General features: G+C 35.9%; 1 protein-coding gene across 1 annotated transcript; it reads left to right on the top strand.

Moving 5' to 3' along the window:
* Window positions 1–301: 301 nt before the first annotated feature.
* Window positions 302–25,854, top strand: LOC139693557 (uncharacterized). The gene is made up of 12 exons (XM_071591760.1): window positions 302–1,063; window positions 1,147–1,324; window positions 4,703–4,925; window positions 6,605–6,755; window positions 7,639–7,860; window positions 8,368–9,540; window positions 12,195–12,356; window positions 13,471–13,687; window positions 14,940–15,108; window positions 17,443–17,572; window positions 24,638–24,961; window positions 25,605–25,854. The coding sequence occupies exons 1-12, from the start codon at window positions 302–304 to the stop codon at window positions 25,722–25,724; spliced, it is 3,831 nt and encodes a 1,276-aa protein (XP_071447861.1). The 3' UTR covers window positions 25,725–25,854.

Below are 25,854 nucleotides of genomic sequence, written 5' to 3'. Positions count from 1 at the left end.
CTGTTTCGGACCGACACAGTTCTAAACAAAAGTCAAATGTAATGCGACAACGTCAATCGCTCATGGATGTCATTTCGTGCGGTTAATCTGTATTATCATGAATTAAGGACGCCCAGAACTTAAGCAAATGTACGATCACGTAGCGCTGCGAATTCTCTTTATTTTTCATGGTTATTTTATTCATTTATAATTCGATTGGAGTTAATTGTAATGCTGCGTATTAAACATGTATTTTTACGTTCAGTCTGTTGAATTATTTCTCATTGTTTATTACTACATAGGTTAACAGTAGCTGTAAACTATGGATGAGCAAGTCAAAACTACACAGCATCCAGAGAGTCAGCAGCTATGCCCTCAAACCGTTGGTGTCAAGGAAAGGCAGAAAGATGATCATGGATTGGTCCTAAAGAGCCAGTTACCCTTAATCCCTAAAGAAGTTGACAATACTAAAGTTTCTAGTGCTGTATCCGTGGTGTTAGATGGATTAAATGCGTCTTTAATATTCCCACCGCGGACCGGTGGCGATGAATTAGTGAATTTTCAATTGGAGGGAAATAAAAATATTTTGCACTCTGATGGATGTAAGTTCGAAGGCTCACTTTTGTTCTCGCAGACACATCCATTGGTTGAGGTCCTGCAAGAGATATTAAGACCTTCCAGTGGATCCCTTCAAATTATTTTAGAGTCTCCAAATGTGGCAGAATCCACTCCTGAAAGCAACGTAAATCTTGTCGGTGCTAATTTCACCTCTAAGGAGATCATCAATGATGCTAAAAACGCTCACCAATCGCATGAACTTCATAGAGACGAGATAGTTGACAGAGGAGCACAAGGCAAAAAAGAGTGGGGTAGTGTGTCAGATAGTTCAAAAAAGACTGACTCTCTTTCAATGGTCCAACTTATCCATAAATGCTGTTATTGTCGTTTTCGCTCGGAGACAGTTGCTGTGGTATTGGAGCATGTGCGGAAGAAACACCCTGGCAAACCCGCAAAAACTAAAGTCATATCTGGAAGGGATTGCCCGTACTGTGGTTTACGACTCGATCAAACAGCCTTTTTTCAAGTCAGTGAATATGTTATCTATTAACTTCACCTGTGTTTTGTCCATATTGGCGATTGTTTAATGACATGTTTGTCTATTTTCAGCATATGCGTCAGTTCCATGAAGATTCCCACCCGTATAGATGTGGATATTGCAATTTTATGTCTCGAGACCTAAATCAGTTGAAGCACCATTGGACCAAGAAGCATAGTGAGCAACCATTCAAAGCCTTTCGTCGTAAAGCTCCTGAATCACACAGCACATCCTTCACTCAGAATCAAGGTATATCATAACCCTGAGAAATTCGTAAAAACCCGTAACACTTACTTTTTTCAATGTGTCCTTGCTTGACGTTGAATAATTCAATAATAATGTTGGATTTTATTTGCCCAAAGATGATATTACAAAAATTCATGTGGGCTCATTTGAGATAGAAATATGGTTCTAGCAATAACATTGAATCTGGTACAAACAGACATTAAATTTAATATACACACAAATATTCATCAAAAACCACGGAGATTAATATAGACTCTACCAAGAGCATTGTTAGAAACTAGAGGTATGGAGTCAAATATCAGGAATATTTTTGAGATATTCATCAACCAAGTGGAACATGTTACACTGTGGATATATTTTTAATCTATGTTAGAATGCAGTGGTTCCCTTAGTATCCATTGAGCTTTTGGATAATTGGTTATATAATCTGGTTCCCTTTTCCTTGGGCCCCAATTTTAATGCTTTTGCCATAATGGATGTTGTCCCTAAATCTGGTGATAGAGTTAAGGGGATAGTTGCTAATGTTGTATTTTATCTTGACCAAAGCAGTATTTCAATCTTAAGATTGGTTTACAGCAGCCCTCCATTCTTTCCTATTGAGTGTTAATGCCCTCACCCTCTGATAGGTTCCCTGTTTTACGTCCTTCTTAATTTGCTCTTGGTACTTGTCTTTTGGCCTTCCTCGCCGGATCTTTCCTTCATTTTTCCTTCTTTTATGTTTCTAACTAATCAATTGTACCTCAAGGTATGTCCAATCCATCTAGTTCTTCTTAGCTGTAGAGTTCTCCACATGGTCCTTTCCTCTTCTGTTCTTCTATATACTTCATCGTTTATCACCTTGTCTGTCCATTTAATCTTCAGCATTCTCCTCCAGCACTATGTTTGAAATACTTCTGTTCTTAGTTGGTCCACTTTTCCAAGATTCCATGTCTCCGATCTGTAGAGTGCCATGCTCCACACAAACGTTTTGATGAACTGGTTCCTTGTTTGCCATCTTATGTTCTTTGAACATAGTCTCTTCTCAATGAATAATTTTCAGTAACCAACCTAACATTTGGTTTTATAGCTAGGGATAGAGCTCACTATGTACTAAACCGTTCAATTGACATAATTCATAATGAGAAAGGGACCAATTCCTTTCACTCTTGCCACCTACTGTTTACTATTGAGACCTGGTACCATTACTCAGTATGGGTTAAGATGAGGGTTCCCAGAGTCACCTGGAATTAAACATAGGCCATTCAGAGAGTAGTTGGATATTTATTTTCATTTTACCACTAGAATAACTTGAGATAACTAATCATTCTCAATTAAATGTGCATAGGCTTCCTATAGCAATCCATTTCTACATGCATTTATGTCAGTTTTCATTTGGAGACATTTTTCTCATTAGTCTTCATAATTAGACTAAACTTGGTTATACTGTTATGTTGTAATTATCTATCACTTTTCAATTTATATATTTCTCCAATTTCAGATTCCTCCTATATTAACCCTTGAGTGCCAAGCATAATTGCTTAATTTCACACCAAAATTGCCAGGCTCTTTTGAAGAGAGGTGCAGAATGCATGAAAAATGTCTGTAAAATCATTATACTTTTTAGTTATTTTCTGAAAGTTCATTAAACTTCCATAATGAGAGACAAAAATGGAATTAAGGATAGAAATAAGAACTATTATTATTATCGATATTCTACTGGTTAACATAGGTTTTGGATAAACTCAAGCCACCAGAAGGTACAGCAACAATATCCTTGACTCTTCTAACAAATCACAACCCAACATCTTACACTGCAATAAGCCCCTCTTCAAGTCTGCATACTTTCTCCCTCTCTTTATTCTGTCCAATATCCCCATCCTATTCCTGCCCCGTCTTTGTTTGCCTAACATTCTCCCCTCAATCAGTCATTAACATTCCATTGCCAATCTTAATGCGCTGCATCCTTTTTTCATGTCTCCATAGGATTTCTGCCAAGAATCACCTCTCCTCCCCACCCATACCTAGCACTTCCTCTTTGTTCTCTTTTCTGTCCACATCCCCCTATCCATCCTTCTCCATACGAGCTTTATAAAAGCCTCCAATCTATGCCTACCATCATGTGTCATTGGCCATATTTCCTCACTGCACAAAACTATCCTCCATGTCAGAGTTCTGACAAGCCTTTTTTAACATCCTTACTCAATGTCCCTGTCATAAATCCCCTCCTCCTTGGTGAAACCCTCTTTGCCTAATGCAAATATTCTCTTTATGTCCCTACTGCTTTGACCATTTTGGTCCAAAACTCTTCCTAGATAATCTGTCCTATTTTCTCTAATTTTTGCCCTCCTATTTTAATGTGTAAGTCTCTTATCACTCCAATCTACTCTTATTATCTGCCACAAATTCATCAATTTTTCCCAATTCACTCTATCAATTGCCTTTTCAAAATCTACAAAACAGACATACATCCTAATTGTGTTCTATATTCTTCTCTATTTGTGACTTCATCATTGCAATGGCATTATGCATTTCAACGGTATCGGGCTCAACCTTGTGAGCATTCATCTTGAGGAATCAGACAAACTTTGTAAATTTACAAAAATTTATTAATACGGTACTACCAGTTTCATCACATAGGTGACATATTCGGATACTTGAAGATGCCACCTATGTGATGAAACCGGTAGAACCTTATTAATAAATTTTTGTGAATTTGCAAATTTTATCTAACTTCTAAGCATTATGAATGTCTTTCCCTTCCTGATTATTCTCTAAGAAATTGTTTTCCTTCCCCTCCTTATTCCTATAGATGATCCTGAGAGCCACTTAAGCTGTGTGTGGAATCAAACTTATTGTTCTCTTCTCATATATTGCAACTTTTACCTTTTTTGGTATAGGAACTAATAGTGAGTGATCTGACAAGTCTTCCGGTCAAATTTCACTCTTATAAATGCTGCAAATTAGTCCATAAAAACTCCTCCTCCAGCCCTTCCCAGTAGTTCATCCGGAACGTTGTGTACCCCCATGGCCTTATTTGATTTCAATTTCCCTAAATGCCCTTTCTATCTCACAGTCGAGTAAGCCTGTACCTAAGCCACCTTCATCTATGTCATATTCTCTCTCTGTGTTTAACCTTCCTGGCATAATGTCTTTACCATACTATTCTTCTATGTATTTTTTCCACCTCTCTTGGATCTTCTCATGTTCAACTATCATTTTTCCTAATTTATCTTTGATTAATAACACAGGTTTGCTCATCCAACAATACACCTCTCAGTAAATAAGATTTTCCTCTTGAATTTAAAGAGTTAAATACTGTTGTCTATTCTTATTTTGGTATATTTCTGTTATTACAGTTTCCTTTGTCACTGTTTGTAAGACTGTTTGTCTTTTTTTCAAAAGAAAAAAATATGCTGCCCCCCGCTGCAGATACTATAGATGTGGACAGATGTGCTTCAAAAGCCAAATGTGAGACCAGGGAAGCTGATGGAGAAGGAAATGTGGAAATGATCGAATCTCTAGGAAATACAATACAAAATTGTCCGGTTTGTTACAAAAAGGTGAAGACTCTAAAATATCTCAAGGTCCATATGAGAGTCCATGGCAAAGGAAGATATAAATGTGGGTAAGTGCTTCCAAATACTTAGATTTTAATTTTTATCACTTTGATTTTTGTATTAATTAATTAAACAGCAGTATATTGACTTGAAGTAGGATTTTGATGGACTATAGCTTTACACATCCTTGTACTACTACGTCCCAGCAAATACAATACAAAACCTTAAACCTCAAAGCACATATTACAATGACTCAAATATTAGCTCTGCATGTTTTCACCTCCCTTAATTGTATTCAAATTCTTATGCTCTTCTTCCCTATCTCTTACTTTCCCAGTACTATCCCTTCTGTTATCACATTCAGCAACCCATTACCTCTCAGTATCTTCTGCATTGACTAGTCTTGCTTTCTTTGAAGTTCTACCGATTGCCATCTCTTTTCCACTAGCACCCTTGTTGTGATATTGTAATTTCAATTATAATAAACAATATTTAATATTGTGTTTGATTAAATAATGTGAGTCTCTCTCTTAGCTGAGGATGATGCTGAGCTCTGAAAGTTTTTTAAATGTGTTACTTTGTTACAAAAATGTCTTTCTTGTTTGCTACACAAGTTCTATTGAATTTCTGTATATATCTCAAGATCACTAATGTTACAAAAATTCTAATTATGTAAATATGATTGTGTATGGGAAGAATACCTTCAGTTTACAGATTTTTCTAAGTTTGGAAGCATCTACTGTGAGTTCCTCATTTATTATAATTTATCAAGGCACCAAACCTCAAATGTAGGCTAAGAAAATGAAGAAGTTCTCTTAGGTTTCCAGCTGAGTCAGATAATCAGGGGCCAACATTTTGATGGCCAACTCTGCCATCATCCTCAGGGGTTCAAGTACTCAAAGCCCTGAGAATGATGGCAGAGTTAGCCATCAAAGTGTTGGCCGCTGATTTCCTCACCCGAGAGAACTTTACTGCCATCATACTATTGCCAATCCATACTATTTCCTGGGAAAGCACCAGATCATTCATAAGAAAATGATATTTTTAGGATGGTGTCTCCTACTTTACATAAAATATCTACATCAAATAAGACTTTCAAAGATGCATCAGAATCTGCTCTCTTGAGTTGTCTTTGGAGTATGTGAATTTGTTTTGCTAGAGTATAAGGTATGTTGTTAATTTTGCTATATCAATGGGGAGTTTGGTTTAGTTATATATTTGTCGTATAAATTCAGAATAAAATTTTTACATGTCTTTTGTGTGGTATTTAATTTTAGTAACATATTGATACCCCATTCAGATATAAAATAAGCCCATAATATTTTTCTAGCATAAAACTGTAATTAATTGATAAACGAGTCCTGATTCTTGGTTGGTAAACTAAAGTTTGTGTTTCTTGTCTCCAAACATTAGAGGTTATATTTTGTAGAGTTATTATAATTCTGCCTGAATATATTGCATGTTGGTGCCTAATTGGAGTAGCTTATGTTTACAGTACATTGCCCATTTTTCATTTCAGTATAAAGTTGTTCCAACATCTTTGGAATGTAATTCTAACAACCTTATGAAACATTCAATCTTTATGTGATGATGTTTGATTGTGACATACCTGTATGACTAAGTTTACCTCATAATTTGATTCTTACGGAATCCTTAGTTTAGTTTTTTTATTATCATAAAATTAATAATGTGTAGTATAAAGGAATGCATACCATTACATGTTCCTAAATTTTGTTTGTATTCCCAGGTACTGCAGTTACATCTCAGCATATTGTCTTCAAGTGTTGGTTCACTGTAAGAAACACCACCAGCATCTTCAGCCTTGTGTTAAAGAGCATGAATTAGACCCACTGCAGGATAAAAATATAGTGAAGAACTATGATATGTTTATGGATGAGGTACTTTTGGAAATAGATTAAAAAATTTTACTTGAAGTTATTACATCTCTAGGCTTGATTTGTTACAGTTACAGAATGTCATTGCACCAACCATCACATGCATACCATTTCAGGTGCCATGATGAACTCTCTTATAGTCCAATGCGTCCATGTTCTTTTATTTTTCTTCAGATTTTGAATTGAGGTCACTCTACCAATTCAATTGAATGGTTTGTCTACGTAAGTGAACACTTAATGTGGTGTACTAGAGAGTAGGACATGTTTTCCAGTTTGGTAAAAGTTAGATTTTTTATTATTGTGTCAAGCTTCTCTTTTTGGTGTGTTTTTAATAATTCACCAAAAGTTGTTCCGTTGATACAGTTGCAGTTTGAAAGGAGTTCAAGTTTGACTGCATTTTTTCATATTTGGAGCATCTTTATTGTGGAGTTGAAATGTATACAGAAATATGAGAAAAAGATAACTTTTGATGGAAAAGGAAACTCCCAGGTTGCTCAACTCATGCTTTGAAATATGACCTATAGATCAAAATGTGTTTTTAGAGCATTGAAATGAACTGCCAAATATATTGAAAGAGCAAATAATTCATGTCTTAATCACTCACTAGACATAATGAACCATTCTTATTTGGAAATTTTCAATGATTGAATATCAAAGGTACATACTGAGGATAAAATCAAACAATTTGGGTTTTAAGGAGACTATATTTTACTATTTAGCTTGTTTTGGAGTTTTTGAGAGTTCACATTGCTGGGTGATTTTGAGAGAAGTCAAGTCAACTTTTCAAAATTCACATGGGGAAATTTAACGACCTTTTATTCATATTTTTCTTGTTTTTATTATTTTAAAACAAAGACTATATCTGGTGTTTTTTCCTTGTATTTAGGTACAGAAAAAGGGTTCCAAACAACCACCTGATCCTGACACTCGTAAATGGGCTAGGAAATATAGTTGCCCTTCCTGTGAGTATACATGCAGTTATGGAGCCTCCTATCGACGTCATCTCACCACCCACTCAAAAAACCCCCTCCCATTTCGATGTCAATATTGCCCATTTGAAGGCAGGGAAAAATACTATGTTCGTCGTCACATTCAACGGATACACCGGGTAAGATGGTTGAAGTTGATATTTATGTGAAATACCATTTCTTAATATGTTGTTTTTAGAGGAGACTTTATCCCTTCAAACACAAATTTCAGCAGACTTTTGAAGGATTTTTATAATAGTAGATTTATTTTGACTTGAAAAGTTTTAAATGTTACTATGAAAATTAGACAAATATATTATATTAAATAATTACAATAATACTAATTTTATTGTTAAATAAACTGTAAACTGTCCAAGGGTAGCCTAAGGCAAAAGTGGGGGACAAAAATAAGAAGCAGTGGTATGCGAGGAATACAGGATTATAATTTCAATTTCAACCTGATGAAGTGGCATTGTGGCTTTACTGGCCAAATACAGAACCATAAAAAAATTTGTTTCAAGTGTTTTTATTTCCCATCCGCATATGTCCCAGCCAAATTTTTTTTTGTCCATTGAATTTGGAACTGCAATGACCTGCCGTTTGTAAGATTTTCATTTTTTAACGAGCCTTTGATTTATTTCGTACAGGGTTTCCCTGCTGTTGTTGTGGACAATAATGGGGAACCACCACTGAGGATTCCTGGTGCAATGAATGAACAATTTCTTTCAATAAGCTCCCCTTTAAGAAATTTGGACCCTCAAAAAAGTTTAACTAAAGACTTGTTAAAAAGTAAAAAGTCTGCTAAAAAACCTGAAGTTAGTACCTTGGTAAATGTACCTGCAGTGGAAGTGAGTGTAAGTACCCGGACTAATGACCAGGTGAAAGATAGAATGATTGAGACTTTTATGGGGAACCCTGGCATCACCCCTTCAGATGTAATTATTGATGCCCTAGGAACAAATAATAGGCTTAAAAATATTTTGGGACCTAACGATTGCTCAATTTTGAATGTGTCAAGGGAGGAGGAAGTTAGGGATGGAGATTCAATCTCCCCAAAACTGAGTGAAGAGCTAAATGATCACCCCACATTCAGCTCTCCAAAAAGTATAAAAAAACAGTTGAAAAATCATTCCAGCCATCAATGTATTCGTAACAGCCCAGAGGTTCCCAAAATATTGCCAATTCAAGAAAGTGTCTCTGGTTTTCCTGCTGTGATGAAAGTGAATGATAGTGTTGAGGTGGATGATAATGGGGTCCAGGAAGCAGTTATTGTATCTGATGGGTTAATGCCAGGGAGGGAGATGGCAGGCATCAACCTGGTGAATTTATTGAATGATGTAAGTACGGGCAATGGTGAAAGTTTTGGTGGACAGTCATCGAAGGGAAGGGACAAGAGTGATGTGACCCTTTTTAAAACAAAAGATACAGAAGATGTAAAAGCTAAGGTTGAAGTGATTAAAACAGCACGGAAAAAGGGAAGCAAAGAAAAATCTTCCCACAAAGCCTGGGATTTTGTTGCGTACAGGGATGGTAGGTATACTTTTTGTGTCTGTGGAGTACGAACTGTCAACAAAGCTTTCTATAAGCACATTAAAAAGCACATTGATTCCAAAAGATTTGGGTGTGGCTATTGCTCTTACCGGTCAATTGAACGAGCAAAAGTTAGAGTGCATCATACATTTGTGCATCCAGGACTTCCATTGAGTGTGAATGAATTAGAAGATAATGCCAAAGAGGGCTTGGATAACAATCCTTTGAAGCAGAGTCTGACTTGTTCAGATAAAGAGGCTATGAGCAATCAGCAGTCAAATCAGAGAAAGGTAAGAAAAATGTATATTGTTGAGTTGTCCTTGAAAATGTCTTCTTGTTTGGTCACCTATGTACACATATGGATTGGATAAAATCGGTCTAAAAATGATCCCACCTGTTATTTTTTCCATTAAGCATTGATTTTATGTGATTTTATAAATATTTAATAATGTAGACCTTGTACGTGGGTTGAGCTTTGGCTACTGGCCAGATACTCCCAGGTTAAACTCTAGGTGATGATTGAAGGCATGCTTTATTAATCCCAGGATGCATGATTTCACTGGACTCCGAGAGTCCACAAGAAACTCATGGAAAAGAAATTTTCCTTCAGCTGTGTTTCAAACATGGGGTTATTATGTGAGATCTATTCGTATTTAGCCAACTGATCTCAGAGTTGAAAACTGTGGTTTAATTAAGGTATAGAGGTAATAGAATGAGCTGGGTTACCAATAAAATAAAATATGCTGCTTCAGGAAGTTTGAAAAAAACAGGCAAGTCACCATTTCAATTCATTACTTACCATGCTATTAAATACACTAAAATGGTGTTTATTGTCTTTTCTTAAATTTTTGTTGCCATTTGTCTATTTCCATCTCTCTCTGTGGTATCAGTGACAGTCATAATTTTTCAAGATAATAATTTGAGCAATTAAACATGTAATAAATCAGCCAATATTGGTTACCAGAAAGCATTACAAAAGGAGTCTGGTGCATTAATATACTATAATTTACTAAGAAAAAATCCCATAAAATACAATGGAGGTTCAATTTATTTTTACAAGCAATAAAAAATATTCCCATACATACAGGGTTCGTCCGGAATATAAGTGTACTGATTTTTTCCCGCCGCTCCAGGCGCGCCCAGCACCGCTCTGACGGGCTGCGATTGGAGGGGGGTATGTTGGCAAGCGACGCTGAAAAAGGCAGTCGGCTCTGAGCTGTCGTGTAGTGAGGAGCTCCGTTAACGCGAACCTCCACGCTCGACCCACGTCACGGAACGCGATGCCGAAGTTTTTGGAGCAGCGTTATTCCATCAAATTTGCGGTAAAGCTTGGGAAATCGTCTACCGAAACTGTCGGTATGATTAACCAGGCTTACGGAGAGTCAGCCATGTCCAGAAACATGATCTTTCGGTGGCACAAGATGTTCGTGGAGGGCAGAGAAGAGGTCGACGACGAACCACGGCCTGGACGCCCATCAACGACACTCACCGACGAAAATGTGCGAAAAGTTCGCGATGTACTGAACTCTGATCGTCGTCTTAGTGTTCGGATGATAGCAGAGCAGTGTAATGTGCCAAAAACAATAGTGCACGAGATTATTTGGGAGCAATTACAGATGCGAAAAATTTGTGCAAAGTTGGTGCCGAAAGTGCTCAGTGATGATCAAAGACTCAATCGTTTGGAAATCGCGACACAACTTGCGGATCACTGCAAAAATGATCCACATTTTTTAGAGAACTGTTCTGTTCCCGAAAATAAAGAGGAGTTTGAAAGGAACGCGATACGGGACTTGGGACGCCGTCAAAGAGCCCGTGACGACGTGTCTTCGAAAGGTTCCCGATGATGCCTTCGCGGGAGCGTTCCAGGAATGGGAACGCCGCTGGAACAAGTGTATCGACTCACAAGGGTCCTATTTTGAGGAATATTAGCTTAAGATATGTAAAAGTGTAATAATTTTTTTTTCCTGAGCTCAGTACACTTATTTTCCGGACGAACCCTGTATATTCAAAGGAGAATTACACTAAATTTTTTGCCGAGAAAGGAGGACCATTGGGGAGGTGAACTAATAATGGAGATAGTAAGCCAAATGGCTAATCCAGACAGTCTACTCAACATAGGGGTGGACTGTGTGTCCCACAAACTCATAATGGTTCTTAGTCATGTAAAAATCATCTAATCACTTGCACTTTAAACTGAGAAAAACTTCAACAAATTGCAAATGTATTAGAGTAAAGACATCATTTTCCCCTCCATAGTGGGTAATTGGAACTTAAAACACTAATATCTCTTTAGGTAACATGGGAGGTGTAGGGATGAAATTGTCAAAACATACAAGGTTAATCTACTTGTATGCAGAACCTTCTTAATTCCTTTTATTGTGGAAAATTGCATTTGCAATCATTATTGTACAAATTGAAATTTTACTTTGATATTGTTACTTGCCATACAGAAAGCCCAAGCCAGAGGTATCATACTTAACAAAGATAGCAAATTTAATTATTTCAAATGAACTTTTGGTGTAGCTTTTTGTAGTTCTTAATGATCAAATGGAAGCCTGCAATACAAGTAAGACTAATCTATTGCTGCTTTCATTAAATAAAATAATTGCAGAAATCCTATATCTTATTTCACTCCTGATGGAATTCTTACGTATGTGCACAAAGTGTGGATTTTTCCTGCTAGCAGAAAAATGTTAAACCCTCGTGTGTGTCACAGGATTTGTACTAAATTATTTCCACTATTTTTAATACAGCTAACTCTCTTTGAATTGCTGAGGCTGGCTTTTTACTTATTAGAAGTACTTAAATTATAATAATTTATCTTTGCATACCATGTTAGAGGAAAAATCTCTTTCCTCCTTACTTGATTGATTCTAATATTTTTGTTGTTCACATGTTAATTCTGTGATTACAAAGTTTTTTGTGTTTTTTTTTGCTTTTTCAGAAAGCATCTTCAAGTCGATTGTCACCCCTTTTCCATTGCCCAATCTGCAAAAAGAAAATAAGTTATCATACATACACAATTCGGCGTCATTTATTTTCCCACTGTGATTATCGTCCATACAAGTGTGGGCGTTGTGATTTTCGTGGGTGCTCACCTGGTGAGGTAAATTTTTTATGTCACTCCAATTTCAAGAATTTGAAAAGTATACCAAATGTTTGCCAATTGAAATTCAGGTTATTTGAATTGCTGGATTAATTAGTTTCATTACTCTTGCTAAGTTTTGCTGATCATATATGTTCTTTAATTTAATAATTCATTCATTTTATGGGAATAGTGTTATTACAATCAATCGAAGGGTATTACATTAAAATATTAGTGTGAATTAATCACATATTACAACTGATAATGAATTATAGTCAGTACAAATGTTCAGTCTTATGATTTTTACACTGAGGATCATCTTGAAATCACCCCCAAAAGATAAATTAAATATAACAAAAAGATAAATACAAGATTAATCTTGCTTGATAATTTTTCCATCCCATTGCTCGATAGTTTTTCATCAAGGTAATAATATCTAAATTGTTTTTGTTCTAAAAGTTTTTTGGAAAAGTATAAGGGAACTACTTTGAGTTCGTATTATGATTGAATTAGTATCTATCTACTTATTTATGCAGGTTAAGCAACAATTAATTTTATGCCGCAAATTTTATTGAAGTTATACAAGTTTTGAAAATGCATCATCATTAAACACCTGTTTTATAACCTAAGTTGTATTTCATAACCATGGAGAGCTTCTTAGCATGTGTGTGAGGCAAATGAAATAGGATAATTAAAATATGGCATTTCTTGTTTCTATGCCATTATGGGTTCAGCTGTTTGTTTGCTTTAAACGCATAGTGAACTTTGCTTTTGCTTTAACATTTGGATTAGCTTTTTTGTCATATTTAATTCTGCGAATTAATGATGCATTTACCTTAATTCATACATTTTATGATCTGCAACTCAATAACTAGTTTCAAATTATGTTTACAATGCAATGGAAAATATAATGAAGTTCAATAATAGTTTACTTGGAATATCTTGAAAGTTTTATGGATTGTGTTTTGGGAAATTTGCCTGTCATGTAAGTCAAAAAGTGAAAAACAGATGATTATGCAAAGTGGTTAAATGTAAATAAGAGAGTCACGATAATGGGAACTTGTGGTGTAATCACAAGAAACAATCCGTTTAGGGCCATAATGGATTGTGTTTAATATATGTGGTTTTTAATTAGGTGAAGCAGCACTCTGCTTTACATGGCGCTGATCTCTGTCCAATAGTGCAGCCCTCTGGCCAGCAGATACCTGAAGGGTTGGAGCAGTTGGTGGCAGATTGTTTTAATGAGTTGCAGATTAAGCTAGGTAAAAAGATTAGACGTCGGTCTAAATCTAATGGGAAGCTGATTAATCCAATTGGGCAGCAAATGGAGAAAGAAGGCCTTAATCCAAATGGTTTGTATTATTGTAATAAATAATTTAATGTTGATGATATTTATCACCTTGAGGTTGTTTACTGTGGTTGTGGGTAATTCTTAAGTAATTAGAACTTAATTATTTCATATAACTTTTTAAATTTGGAGTCATATTAAATTTGGTATTTAAACTAGTTACTCTTTCATCGACTGGAGTGATGGATGCATAAATATGTGAGGCAGCACAAGTGATAAAAAATTAACAAAAAAAATGTATGTGTAGGAAATGAGTACTATAGATTCCTGTTAACTGGGGTATAAAAGTCAGCCAAGGAGTTACAATCATTGCTGAGTGCATTAGAAAATCATTTTGATATTTAAGGGATGAGAGTAAATGCAGGCAAATAAAGAGTATATGGTTTTCAAGAAAGAGGCAAGCTAAGTTAAATGTTAAAGCAGTAGGGCAAAAAATAGAGCAGGTGGTACAGTTTAATTACCTTGGCAGTGTTTTAAACGAGGATATTTTAGGAAAAAGAGGCATTAAACGAATTGTACTAGGCAAAGAGCCTTTCACAAGGCATAAGGATTGATCGCAAGGATGTTGAGTGAAGATGTTAAGAGACATGTGAAACCTTTGCTATTGAGCATCGATTTAAATGGCATAGAAAAATGATTGTTTATCCAATAGATTGCTTACATTTTCTAACCAGTATTTTTAATACTGACTATAGAAGACCATTATATTGCTTTTTCTCAAACTTGATTTTATGGTTGTTGTTATTAAAATTGATGAATAAATCTATATTTTTTAAGTATCGATATGCATTTTCAACTTTTCTAGTACCCACCATTAAACTAGGATGTTAAGACTTCATGTTGAAGCACAAAGGAAACTTTGAATTTCAAATTTATGGTTAATTTTCTGGCTTTAATTTGAGGCAGTCTAAAATAGAGGTTATAAGAGGATTGACATGCGTAAGCAATCTCCCTTGAAAATTTGACATCAAAAGGTGATTAGTCTATTCCTAAACACACCATCAATTTCTCAGACCTGTAATGAGATTCAGCAGGTTCTTACATTAACTGCGATTTCTTCATTTAATTGAAGATTAAAAACGCTATTTTTTCCTTTGACGGAAATCAGAAAGTGTTGTTCTTATTTACTGTACTCATTCAGTTAGAGGACATTGTTAACTCTCTTGTTGCGTTCTTGTAGATTGATTTTCATACTAATTTTTTGCTATGAAATTTTTTCTGCTATATTTTGATTCTTGTAAAAACATTTCAATCAGGCTATCAACTGGTTACAAGAGAAGCATCAATTTGGAGCCAAAGCCTTTCTACTGGAGTATGTCCCTGGTGTCAAGTTAAAATCACTTCATCGGAAAATGGTGATATTTTAAGTCATTTCAAAGGTCACTTCTACAAGACAGTTGGTGATTCATCATCCAGTGAATGCCGGTAAGGGAGTAAATTATGTTTAATGATATGGCAGAAGTCCACCTGGTATTAATGAGCAGAATTAGGTGGCTTCACAACTTTGCCAACTCTTTCCACTACTGTAAGAAGCGATACTGGACCTTTTTGACAGGAAAATTCCCTGTTGTTTAAATACCCCACTCTGTTGGAGCCAAAATATCAATAGAAAAGTGCTCTACTATCTCTTCATAAGATTATGCATTCTTATTGTCGATTACTGTAACCATGTAATGGAGGAATAATGTGAAGCGAGGGTGTTGGCATTTATTTGATGTAAAAGAGTGGCACATGATGGTAATATGCCACATATATATCATTCGTAGAGGTGAAAATCCTATTTCTCTCAAATCTGAGCTGAATTTAAATTATAAATTTTCACTCGAGTCTCAAATCGTATTTTGAATCCATATCTTAATATCCCCAAAGAATTTTATAAGTCATTGTGAAAGCAAGTATTAAAAATGTTTTTTTTACTGATTTAAGTCTTACTTAAAAACATATAAAGTTAAAACTTTCAGGGTTAAGGTGGTTAATCTTCTTATGATCATTGAGTCAACTGCGAAACATTTGCTGAGGGCAGTCTAGCAGGTGTCCAAGACTCTGAGGATTGCAATAAAAATATAGTTACATATTACTTGAAAAACAAACCTAGTGTTGTAAGCATTTATTTTTTTATTTAATTAATATAAAACCAGGTTTTGTAATCAGATCATAAATTGCCATATTTATTGATTACAGTTGAAGACCTTGATACAATAAGAGCATGGTATACAGCATTGGTTTCTTTAAGATCCTGATCTAATGGAGAATGGTGTAGCACTAAAGACTGGAGTTCCACGTAGCAGATGACCTGAGGACTTTAAAAAATAGAGTGTGTAATAGTAATCTAATTCAATCAATGCTGTTATTGTATCAGGGTTCTCAATGACAGTATTAATGATGAATTAGTGTTTCTGTGTTATAATAGATATACTCTGGATTTTTGGGGATTTGAAGAGAAAAATGTTTTCATTGAACTTGTAGAAATAAGTAGGAGGTTAAAATTAAATGTTGAAGCAAATGAATTTGATATATTATTATAATTTGGTGAAAAGGAAATGAGCTATGAAGATTTAATTGGCAAAGTCAAAACAGTTTGAGACTAATAAGATGAGTGAATGCTTTTAGAGGATAGAGAAAGTATGAGCGGGTTTAAGGTTTAGAACACAAACTTTCTACGTTCGATGAAGGTATCTCGAACTTTCAATAATGTTATTTAGTGTTATAAAATCATTTACCTTGAAAAAAAGATCTACCTTGTTAATAAAATTGAAAAAATATAAATTGGAAACTAATGATAGTCTAATGTCTTCTGAAGCAACTGAATAAGTCTGCACAAACTATTTTTATACTACATCGAGTAATTTTTTCAATCATGTACTAATTGAGTATGATTTCCTCAATAAGTACAATTTAATTTACGTCACCTTTTTTGTACAAGTTCAAACATCACCTGTTTTAATTATCCAATGAAGTGAACATTGAATTTATATAACCATTTTATGCATTTAGTTGACTGAGTAGCTGCTTAAAAGATGACGCCTTGTGTTATATTTTTGGAAATTCTCTTTAGATTGTTGGTAGTTAAACTCTGACTCAATTGTCCTAAAAAAGGTTAAGAATATCCAGATGAAAACATGCTTGAAACCATGAAGTTTCAACTTATGCAGTCATGCAATTGTGTAATTTGTGAACTTGCCATATTCACAGCCTAAGCCATAACTTTAATGTCAACAGATTTTGAGTACTGGCTGCTTCTGATGTTGGCTCAAAGACCAGATTTTCCTGCTTGGAAATGCCTTCTGATGAAAAGTGTGATTGCTTCATTTTGTATTATCCCTCTTGCCTGCATGCATTTATCCATTTTGCCAGTTGCACAATGAGAAGAATAATGCAGGGGCTTATTGTTGTCTGCTGAAAATGAAAGTGACTTGGATTGTCAGGGTTTCAAATTCAAGGTGAAAATGAAGGGATGCAAGGATTTATAGATTTAACTTACCCGTCCTTATCTTAAGCCTGCTGTTTACAGAACCTGATTGACTTTAATCTTTCAAGTTAAATTTGGTGGGAGAGGGAGTTGTTGATAGGTGCTATGGCATGCGTGGCTTTTCAGCCCAGGAAAATATTTATTATGATAACATGAGTGTTTTATTTTGGGTAGATATGTGATACATTCAAAGGAATTTTAGCTGTGTGTGCTGAGATTAAGATTATATTTGTAAAGTAAATTTTGTAGTGTATGTAATTTAATCATTGTTTTTTATTTTTATCCTTAAGATTTGATGAAGGTGGATCTTCATTACCAGTATACCCAAGTGTTTCTCATGAGGAAAAAGATGCTATTGTCATGAATGGTTTAATGTATTATGTCATTAATCAGCCTCTGATGAAAGATTCAAATGACCAAGTAAGTGATTTTTTAGTAATGCTAAGCACCACAACTATGTGCCTCCCAATTTTTGTTAGATTAACTATTTAAGTATCAAGTATTTGCTCTATACCTCTATTACTATTAATTTTAGATATTTTTTTAATCTCTTCTATACTATTTTGAGACTGGTTTTTCTAATCGGTTTTCTTTTAGAGATAATTTATTTCTATTGATGATTAAAATGTGATTTTTTTAGTTTGTGCTTAATAATTTTGCTGCTGTCTACCCCAGTAAAACGTAAGAGGGGGGACCCAAAAGTAATGGGAATTGGGATGCGGTGGGGAGTGATAGTGGGGCATGCCTTTGTTCAGCCGGTCGTACGTCAGGCTTACACCTCCTGCGTCAGTATGCACAGCACCGTCGCTGTGACTGGATCGGTTTGTCCATGAGAGCTGTTTCAGTGAAACAACTTTTTTCATTTCGGCAAAAAACGTGATGGTGGATTATCAAGAACAACGCACTGCAGTGAAATTTTGTTTCCTGTTGGGGAAATTGGCCGCGGAAACTAATGCTCAAGACTGCTTATGGGGAAGCTGCCCTAAGCAAAACCAGAGTCTACTAGTGGTTTACACGTTTCAAAAATGGTGAAATGTCAATTGGAGATAACCCTGTTCGGGCCGCCCTTCAACATCAAGAACTGACAAAAACGTCAACAAAATCAATGCCCTCAATCGTGAAGACTGTTGAAGAACCATTGATCAACTCTGTGAGATGTCTGGAGTGTCATGGAGTTCAATTCAGAGGATTCTATCTGAAAATTTGCATATGAAAAGGGTTGCAGCCAAATTTGACCCTGGCCATTTCGCTTGCCGGCTCATACCGCCCTCTCCGTGATGCAGTTTTTGACAAAAAACGGCATGATATCGATTGCCCACCCCCCCCTACTCACCGGATGTAGCTCCCTGTGGCTTCTTTTTGTTCCCCAGACTCAAAAGGGACACCAAAAGCGTTTTGACACTGTGGAGGAGGTAAAACAAAAATCGCTGGAAGGCCTAAAGGATATCCCGATAAATGAGTTTCAGAAATGTTTCAAACAATGGAAGCATCATTTGGAGAAGTTGATTGTGGTCAGAGGGGAATACTTTGAAGGTGAACAAAATTGGATATAAATATATTGAGAACTAAAGAATCTATTCCTGTTATTTTTGGGTCCCCTCTCGTATGCTGGGTAGACATTCCTAGTTTTAGTACACATTTCCTGAGCCATACCTTGGCTAAGAGAATTTTCAGAATTGAGTAATAGCAGTTATTTTTCATGATTTATTTTTATAATGTGAATTCACTTAATAGTTCCAAAATTCATTTGTAGTGTGTGGCATTTCCTGTCCCCTGTTGCATTCTTTCTTGCTTTTATAAATACATAGGAGGTATTCTTATATTTTTAATAAAATTAAGGGGAAATTATTTATGCTTTTGGATATTGCATGGTCCTAAAACATGATGTGGAAGCTTCATTGACCATTAGACAGGAATTGCAATAACCCAAAATACAGAGAAAAAATACATTGACCCTAAGGTCTTCACTTAAAAAAATCAGTTTGTTTTCCTGTATATCAAGTTCTCTGATTCTTTACCATCCATCAAGGATTTATTTTAAAGAATATGGAAAACATACTGAGCATAGGCTGAGGCAACATGTATCAAGATTAGTGTCAAAATGAATCAACTTAATTAAATTTGAGCCCAAACTCCCAACACGTCACAGGTGCAAATTTTCAAAATTGCAGGCTGTATCAGGATTAAAATAAAAGACTTTATGAAAATACCTAGGTGACATCAGATTTTTTTAGTAATTAGTGAAAACTTATTTTAGAAAATAAAAGCTACATTCTTTACTAATAGATTGAGCTTTATGGCCAAAAACTTGAAAAATAAATAAGAATCAAGGTATATGGTGTGCTGAGGCTTCATTTGATCAATCAAAAAGGGTATGAGATAAGTTGGCTGTAGCTTTCCCAAGCCAGAGCCAATTTAGACTAATTATTATTATTAAAAATACACATGTGCTAATAGACATTGTCAGGTAGCACACAAGTCCCAAATAATTGCAAAAGATAATACATAAAACCAGACAAACACAAATCTCTTTAACAAAACAAGTGAATCCTCATCCCATTTACAACCATTAATCAGCAAGAAAAAAAAGATACATAAAAAAATTAAGCTATAACATATAATACCATACACCACACATAAATCAAATTTTTACATATATACCTTACATCTATTCTTAAAAGTATACACTCTGTTAGGAAAGGGCTCGAATATTTTTGCAGGTAAGGTGTTCCACTCAACAATTGTTCTATTTAGAAAAGAAAATTTTTTTTTATTTGTCCTCTGTGCCCAAATCTTAAATTTGTGATCATTTCTGCCTATAAAATTTGGGTTCCCCGCCTCTTTCCTAAGATCTGCCCAAGCTTTCTCCCCCTTCAAAATTTGGAACATTCCACAAAGTCTGCTTACTTTTCTTCTAGATTCTAGAGGTTCCCAACCCAGCGTTTCTAGCATGTCAGACACACTCTCCATCCTCCTATGCTTCCCCAGTACATATTGGGCAGCCTTTCTTTGCACCTTTTCCAGTTTTTTAATATGACCTTCTTCATGAGGGTCCCATACAAGAGAAGCGTACTCTAAAATTGGTCTTACTAGGGTCTGATAAGCCTTCTCCTTGGTTGCTCTAACGCTCCCTTTGAGGTTTCTCATTACCCAATGAAGAGTTTTGAAAGCTTTCTTATAGATGTACTCCACATTTAGCGCCCACCCTAAGTCCTTAGTTAAATATACACCTAAGTATTTGACAGTATCACTTCTAGGAATGACATTTTCTGAGAATTTATATTCCCTATTGTTTCCATTTACCTTATTGCTAAAAGTGATGGATTTGCATTTGTTAACATTAATATCCATCCCATTTTTTGTCACCCAATCTGCCATTTTATTAATGTCCCTCTGAAGTTTGTCACGGTCTCTGTCATTTTCGACTTTCCTGTAGATAATACAGTCGTCTGCAAAAAGTCTTATCTGAGAATTAATATTTATTGGGAGATCATTTATATATATTAAAAACAATAGCGGGCCAAGTACGCTTCCTTGTGGGACTCCCGATGTTACCCTTGCTTTTTCAGAATACACTTCTCCTAATTTGACCTTTTGTGTTCGACCTTCCATGAAATTTCTGACCCAAGAGATTACTCTTCCATCTGTGTGTAGTGGCAATTGGCCCATCTTAAGCATTAAGCGATCGTGGTCAACTTTGTCAAAGGCTTTTGACAGGTCGACTATTATAGCATCCACCTCTATTCCCACATCCATAGAGTCGAACATTTCTTGGCAGAACCCTAATAGCTGAGTTTCACAAGAGTGCCCTTTTCTAAAACCGTATTGGCGGCTATACAGCCAATTCTCACTCTCCCACAGGTCCCAGAGATAATCAGCCATTATCTTTTCTAATAGCTTACATACAGCTGATGTCAAGCTTACCGGTCTATAATTATCAACTAGTGCCTTATCTCCTCCTTTGAAAATTGGCGTAACATATGCCTCCTTCCAAGCATTTGGCAGGGCATTATTGTTTAACGTAACATTGAATAAATGATTTATATAATTTGAAACTACACTACCGCCCAATTTAAGCAAGTCAATTGAGATACCATCTGGCCCTTTTGATTTATTTGCCCTCATTTTCATAATTATTTTATAAATTTCTGCGCTCGTCGTTTTAATACTTTTGGTATTTAATATATTTTCGCCTCCTTGTTGACTAAGAGATGAATCTACAGGATCCTTTTTATTTACCATAACCTTAAATACACTTTCATACCAATTATTAAACGTATTAGCCTTTTCCTTATCATCAACGATTAGTGTCCCATCCTCTTTTTTTAAAGCTGTTATGTTTTCCCTGTTGTCTTTCCTCCTCCGGAGGTACTTGTAAAATTTATTTCCATTATCTATCCCGATTATTTTCTGTAGAAAACTATCTTTGGCTATTTTCTTTTCTCTATTCAATTCACAAACTAATTTTTTGTAAATTATGAGCCATTCCGAGCTCTCGTTCCGTTTTTTGTGAATCACTCTGTTTTTTCTTCAAGGATCTAATTTTGCGGTTGTAGAACTCTGGATCAGTATTTTCTTTAAGAATTTTTTTTGGGACAAATTTATTTAATCCCTCCTCCATTATCCCCTTAAATGTTTTCCAGATTTCTTCTACATTCTGCCCACCACTTACCCATTGCGAATACTTTTCCCTTAAAAAGGTCTGGAACCCTTCCCTATCACCCCGTTTATATTGCCAAACTATCTTTTTGTTTACTAGCCCCTTATACTGAGCCCTCTCCCAGTTTAGATATATATGCACAGCTGAATGGTCACTTATTCCCGGAAGGACATCGACTTCCCCTACCCACTTTTTCGGTCTCACAAGTATGACGTCGAGGATGTTTCCCCCGCGCGTGGGTTTTTCCACCATCTGTACAAAACCCTCCTCGTTTATAAGATGACTAACGATTTCTTGGGCCTTCCCACCCCCCACTGTGACCTCGTCTGCCGACCATTGAATACCTGGAAGGTTCAAGTCTCCCGCTATGAGGGTGTGATCCTCAGGGTTAGCCGAGCATATGTCTGCTAATACCTCGACTGCATACATCCCTTCGTTGGGGCTTCTGTACATAGCAACTATTTTTAAAATTTTCCCTCCATTCCTACCTTTAACATGAACACACATCATCTCACAATCATTTCTTACCCATTCCAATGTACTTATTAGGTTTTTATCTACACATATGAATATCCCCCCTCCACGACCATCCCTATCCCTTCTGTAAACTGCCAAATTTTGGGGAAAAATCTCGTTTGACATAATATGATCACTTAGCCACGACTCCGTACCTATCACAATATCCGGATTACATGCATCAACTAATGTCTCGAAATGGCCTACTTTATTTAGAATACTTAGGCAGTTTACCTGCAAAACTATTAAGCCCTTACCTTCCTTTCCTTCGGTATTGCGAGGTCCACCTCTTGTGCCCATTACAGGTTTCCCTGCTCACTGAGCTTTAGTGCGACATTTTTAAACAGATTTGACAAAACCAGGGATACCTTCCTGTTTAAATGCACTCCATCGTGGCCCAAGTGTCTATCACCGAGCAAACAATTCGGGTCCACAAATGTCAGACTTTGTTGCACGCAAACCCACTCTATTCCTTCGTTTATGGCGTCAATTCTCTTCCAATGTATGTCCCTTCTAGGAATAATTCCATTAATAACAATTTGAGCATTTTTGAACTTATTTTTGGCCGAGGTTGCCAAATCCCAAATAAAACTGATTAGATGGTCTTCTGACTTAGCACTTTTTACGTCATTTGTCCCTACGTGAATTATGACAACACTTTCATCACCATCACTAGCCATTTTAGCTATTTTATTGTCCAATTGTTCCACTCTTATCCCCGGAAAACACTGAACGCCTTCATTGATACTTTCGCCACAATCTCCAACGAAACATATTATGGAATCACCAAATATTTTCACTTTGGGTGGCCCTGTATCACCAAGAGACCTCCCCTCCCTTGACACTATGACCTCCCTCATTGGAAGCACTTCCCTCTTCGGTCTCACATTTATCCTATCCTTCCTTCCATCTTCTTGCTTCTTTGGCTGCTCTCTCCGTAGGATGCTTTCCCGTATTCCTCCAGCCCGATCGGCATCCGTGTCATATGAGCTTGTTCCACTTCTGGTCGGCCTTAAATCTTCTGGTTTCCTCTTATCACACCTTCGGACAAAGTGGAGATCATCTTCGATTTGCTGTTTCACCCGCCGCCTCATCTCTGTTAATGATGCTTTCAGTTCCTCATTTTCAGCGGAAAGACTGAAAATTGTCTTACGAGCGATGTTTAAATCCGCTTGCAGCTTTTCAATTACCTCCTCTTTTTCTTCTAAACCTCTTCGATTCTTCTAACTTTCACACTTACTGCACTGCCAATTATCACTCACGCAATCCTCCAGTTTACTCTTAGAGCAATTAAAGTGGTACCAAGAGCAACACCCACTACACTGGACTCCATTTCTCAATTTTCTATGGCAAATAATACACTTTACATCCACCGCCATGCCCTTTCCCATTTCGCCCAAGGGAGTGTGCCTTCTAGCGGTCACTAATCCATAATTATATGTGTGGTTAATGGCTGTCAATGGTGAAAATGGTTGAGCCAGGGAAGTATGAGCAGTTTAAAAGGGGAGTGGAAATTTACTGATTATAGCTGCTCGCTGAGGAATCAACAGAAAATCTGCACTTTTTGGACCATTTTAGTGTTGTAGCACTTGTATTTGTTTTGGATGAGTTAAAGGTTATGTGTGATCACCACATTATTGTTGCAATATAAAGGAAAATTATAGTAAGGAGGGTCAAAAGTTGTCCAAGGGTAAGGAAAGGAAGAAATTACAATACAACAATATTGAAGTGCAAATATCATTTGCTTTGGCCGGGATATGGGACATGAGTTCGGTTAACCGTCTCCATCTCATCTGCAGCCCAACAATATCATTATTCTTTACTCAATGAAGGTGGCATGACTACTGAAGTGTGGAATATATCTGAGAGAGAGAGAATGAATTCTCAATAGTGTGTGTGTGTGTGCATGTGTATGTATGTACATGAATGTGTATGTGTATAAATCTTGAAGGATAAGCACAAAGTAGCAATGACACAGATGTATAAAAAAGGCATCCTAAACAAAGGACGCAAAAAAGTACGAGTTCTATCTACTCTTTTGAGGAAGACTTATTTTGTTATTGTAATATTAACCAATGGATGTCTTCTTTTTTTTTATTTAAATATTAGTATTTTTATGCATACATCTCTCTACATCAATGGTATTACATATTTAAAATTTCATTTATATGCCTAATAAGCTTCAGAAACGTAGCAGAATCACTGATTTTTGGAACTGTAGACTGAGTTATTGGGCAAATACAGGTCCAAGCATTCGTTTTTAGGCTAAAGAAGATTATGATTATCTATAGTATTTTCTGCATTTTCAGAAAACCTCTCATGGAAATCAAGAAGATGTATTTAAGGGTGAAACAGGAATAATTAACAATCCAGAAGGAATGCCCTCGGGAACTATTCAAGTCACTGACTTTCTGTTGGCAGATTTGCGGTATTTGCTTTGGGATCATGCCAATGAATCAAAATTAAGGAAGGCTCAGTGGCATACTTGCCAAAAGTGCAAGCAACAGTTCAGATCTTCTTTGACACTAAAACATCATTCTAAGAGCCATATAAATAGAGAGTCAACAGGGATGATGGAAGAGGAGAAGCAGTATGATTTCCAGAAGCAGTCTACTTCTCATACTGATTCACAGGTTATTTGATCTCATTATATATTCATTCTGTAGTCATCATGTAATGCTTCCTGAAAATTATGCAAGCCAGAAGCATAATGGATTCTCTTCGATTCAAAAATAATAATCCTTGTTTCTTCATTAAATCTGCTACATAGCTTAACATACCACATTTTAAAGCCAGGCTAGTGTATTTTTATTTCACTTTGAAGGTTTTAAACTATTTTATTTGTATGACTGTGTATTTATAGTCATTTAGTGCTAGCCACATGTTTATATATGACTGCATATGTATATTTTTTGCTTTAATGTAGTCTGCCTGTATTTATGAATTTACTATTTTGATATGTATTTAGAACTACACTCTTACTGATCATTGTCATCATATCCATCAAAGATAACAGTGGGACACCAGTCTTAGCTCCTATTGCCTAATCTCTCCCATGTATTTATATTTCTTTTCCTTCAATGGCTCTTTCACATCTGATATGAATAGCTGTGTAAACTAAGGGTTTTCAAGGATATCACTGGAGAAAAAAAATTTCGAAATCACCTCCAGAAGTATTGTCCCTTCCTATTGAAACATCCTGTACATTTTGTATGTGCACATTTATTTCTTTTTAGTGTTTTTAATTGATTAATATTTGAATTTATTACTTTTAAGGCCCCTGATGGAGAGGTCGGAGTGTTTCTCCTAGGGGATGATGTGGAAGTTGCCACTGCTGTTGTTGTTATAAATTCAGAAGCTGAAGAAAGAGAAATGGTACTTGAGATTTCATCGTAAAAAGAGGCAAACAGGGTACTTGAGTTGGAGTCAACTGTCAGTATAGTATGTGATTTGTTTAAAACTATTCCAAACTAGATATTTGAGTTTCATTCAATATGTACAAATGGTTGTATCTGTGATAATACTA

The sequence above is a fragment of the Hetaerina americana genome, unplaced genomic scaffold, assembly GCF_022747635.1.
Source record: "Hetaerina americana unplaced genomic scaffold, ioHetAmer1.1.p SCAF_5, whole genome shotgun sequence".
Taxonomy (NCBI): domain Eukaryota; kingdom Metazoa; phylum Arthropoda; class Insecta; order Odonata; family Calopterygidae; genus Hetaerina; species Hetaerina americana.
Note: the sequence above shows the minus strand (reverse complement) of the source record. Positions and strands in the feature narration are given on the sequence as shown.

Coding starts and splice junctions, on each gene's coding strand:
- LOC139693557 (XM_071591760.1), top strand. CDS start 302: ATGGATGAGCAAGTCAAAACTACACAGCATCCAGAGAGTCAGCAGCTA. Junction 12,357..13,470: donor GTGGGTGCTCACCTGGTGAG/GTAAATTTTTTA, acceptor GTTTTTAATTAG/GTGAAGCAGCACTCTGCTTT. Junction 24,962..25,604: donor CTTCTCATACTGATTCACAG/GTTATTTGATCT, acceptor ATTACTTTTAAG/GCCCCTGATGGAGAGGTCGG.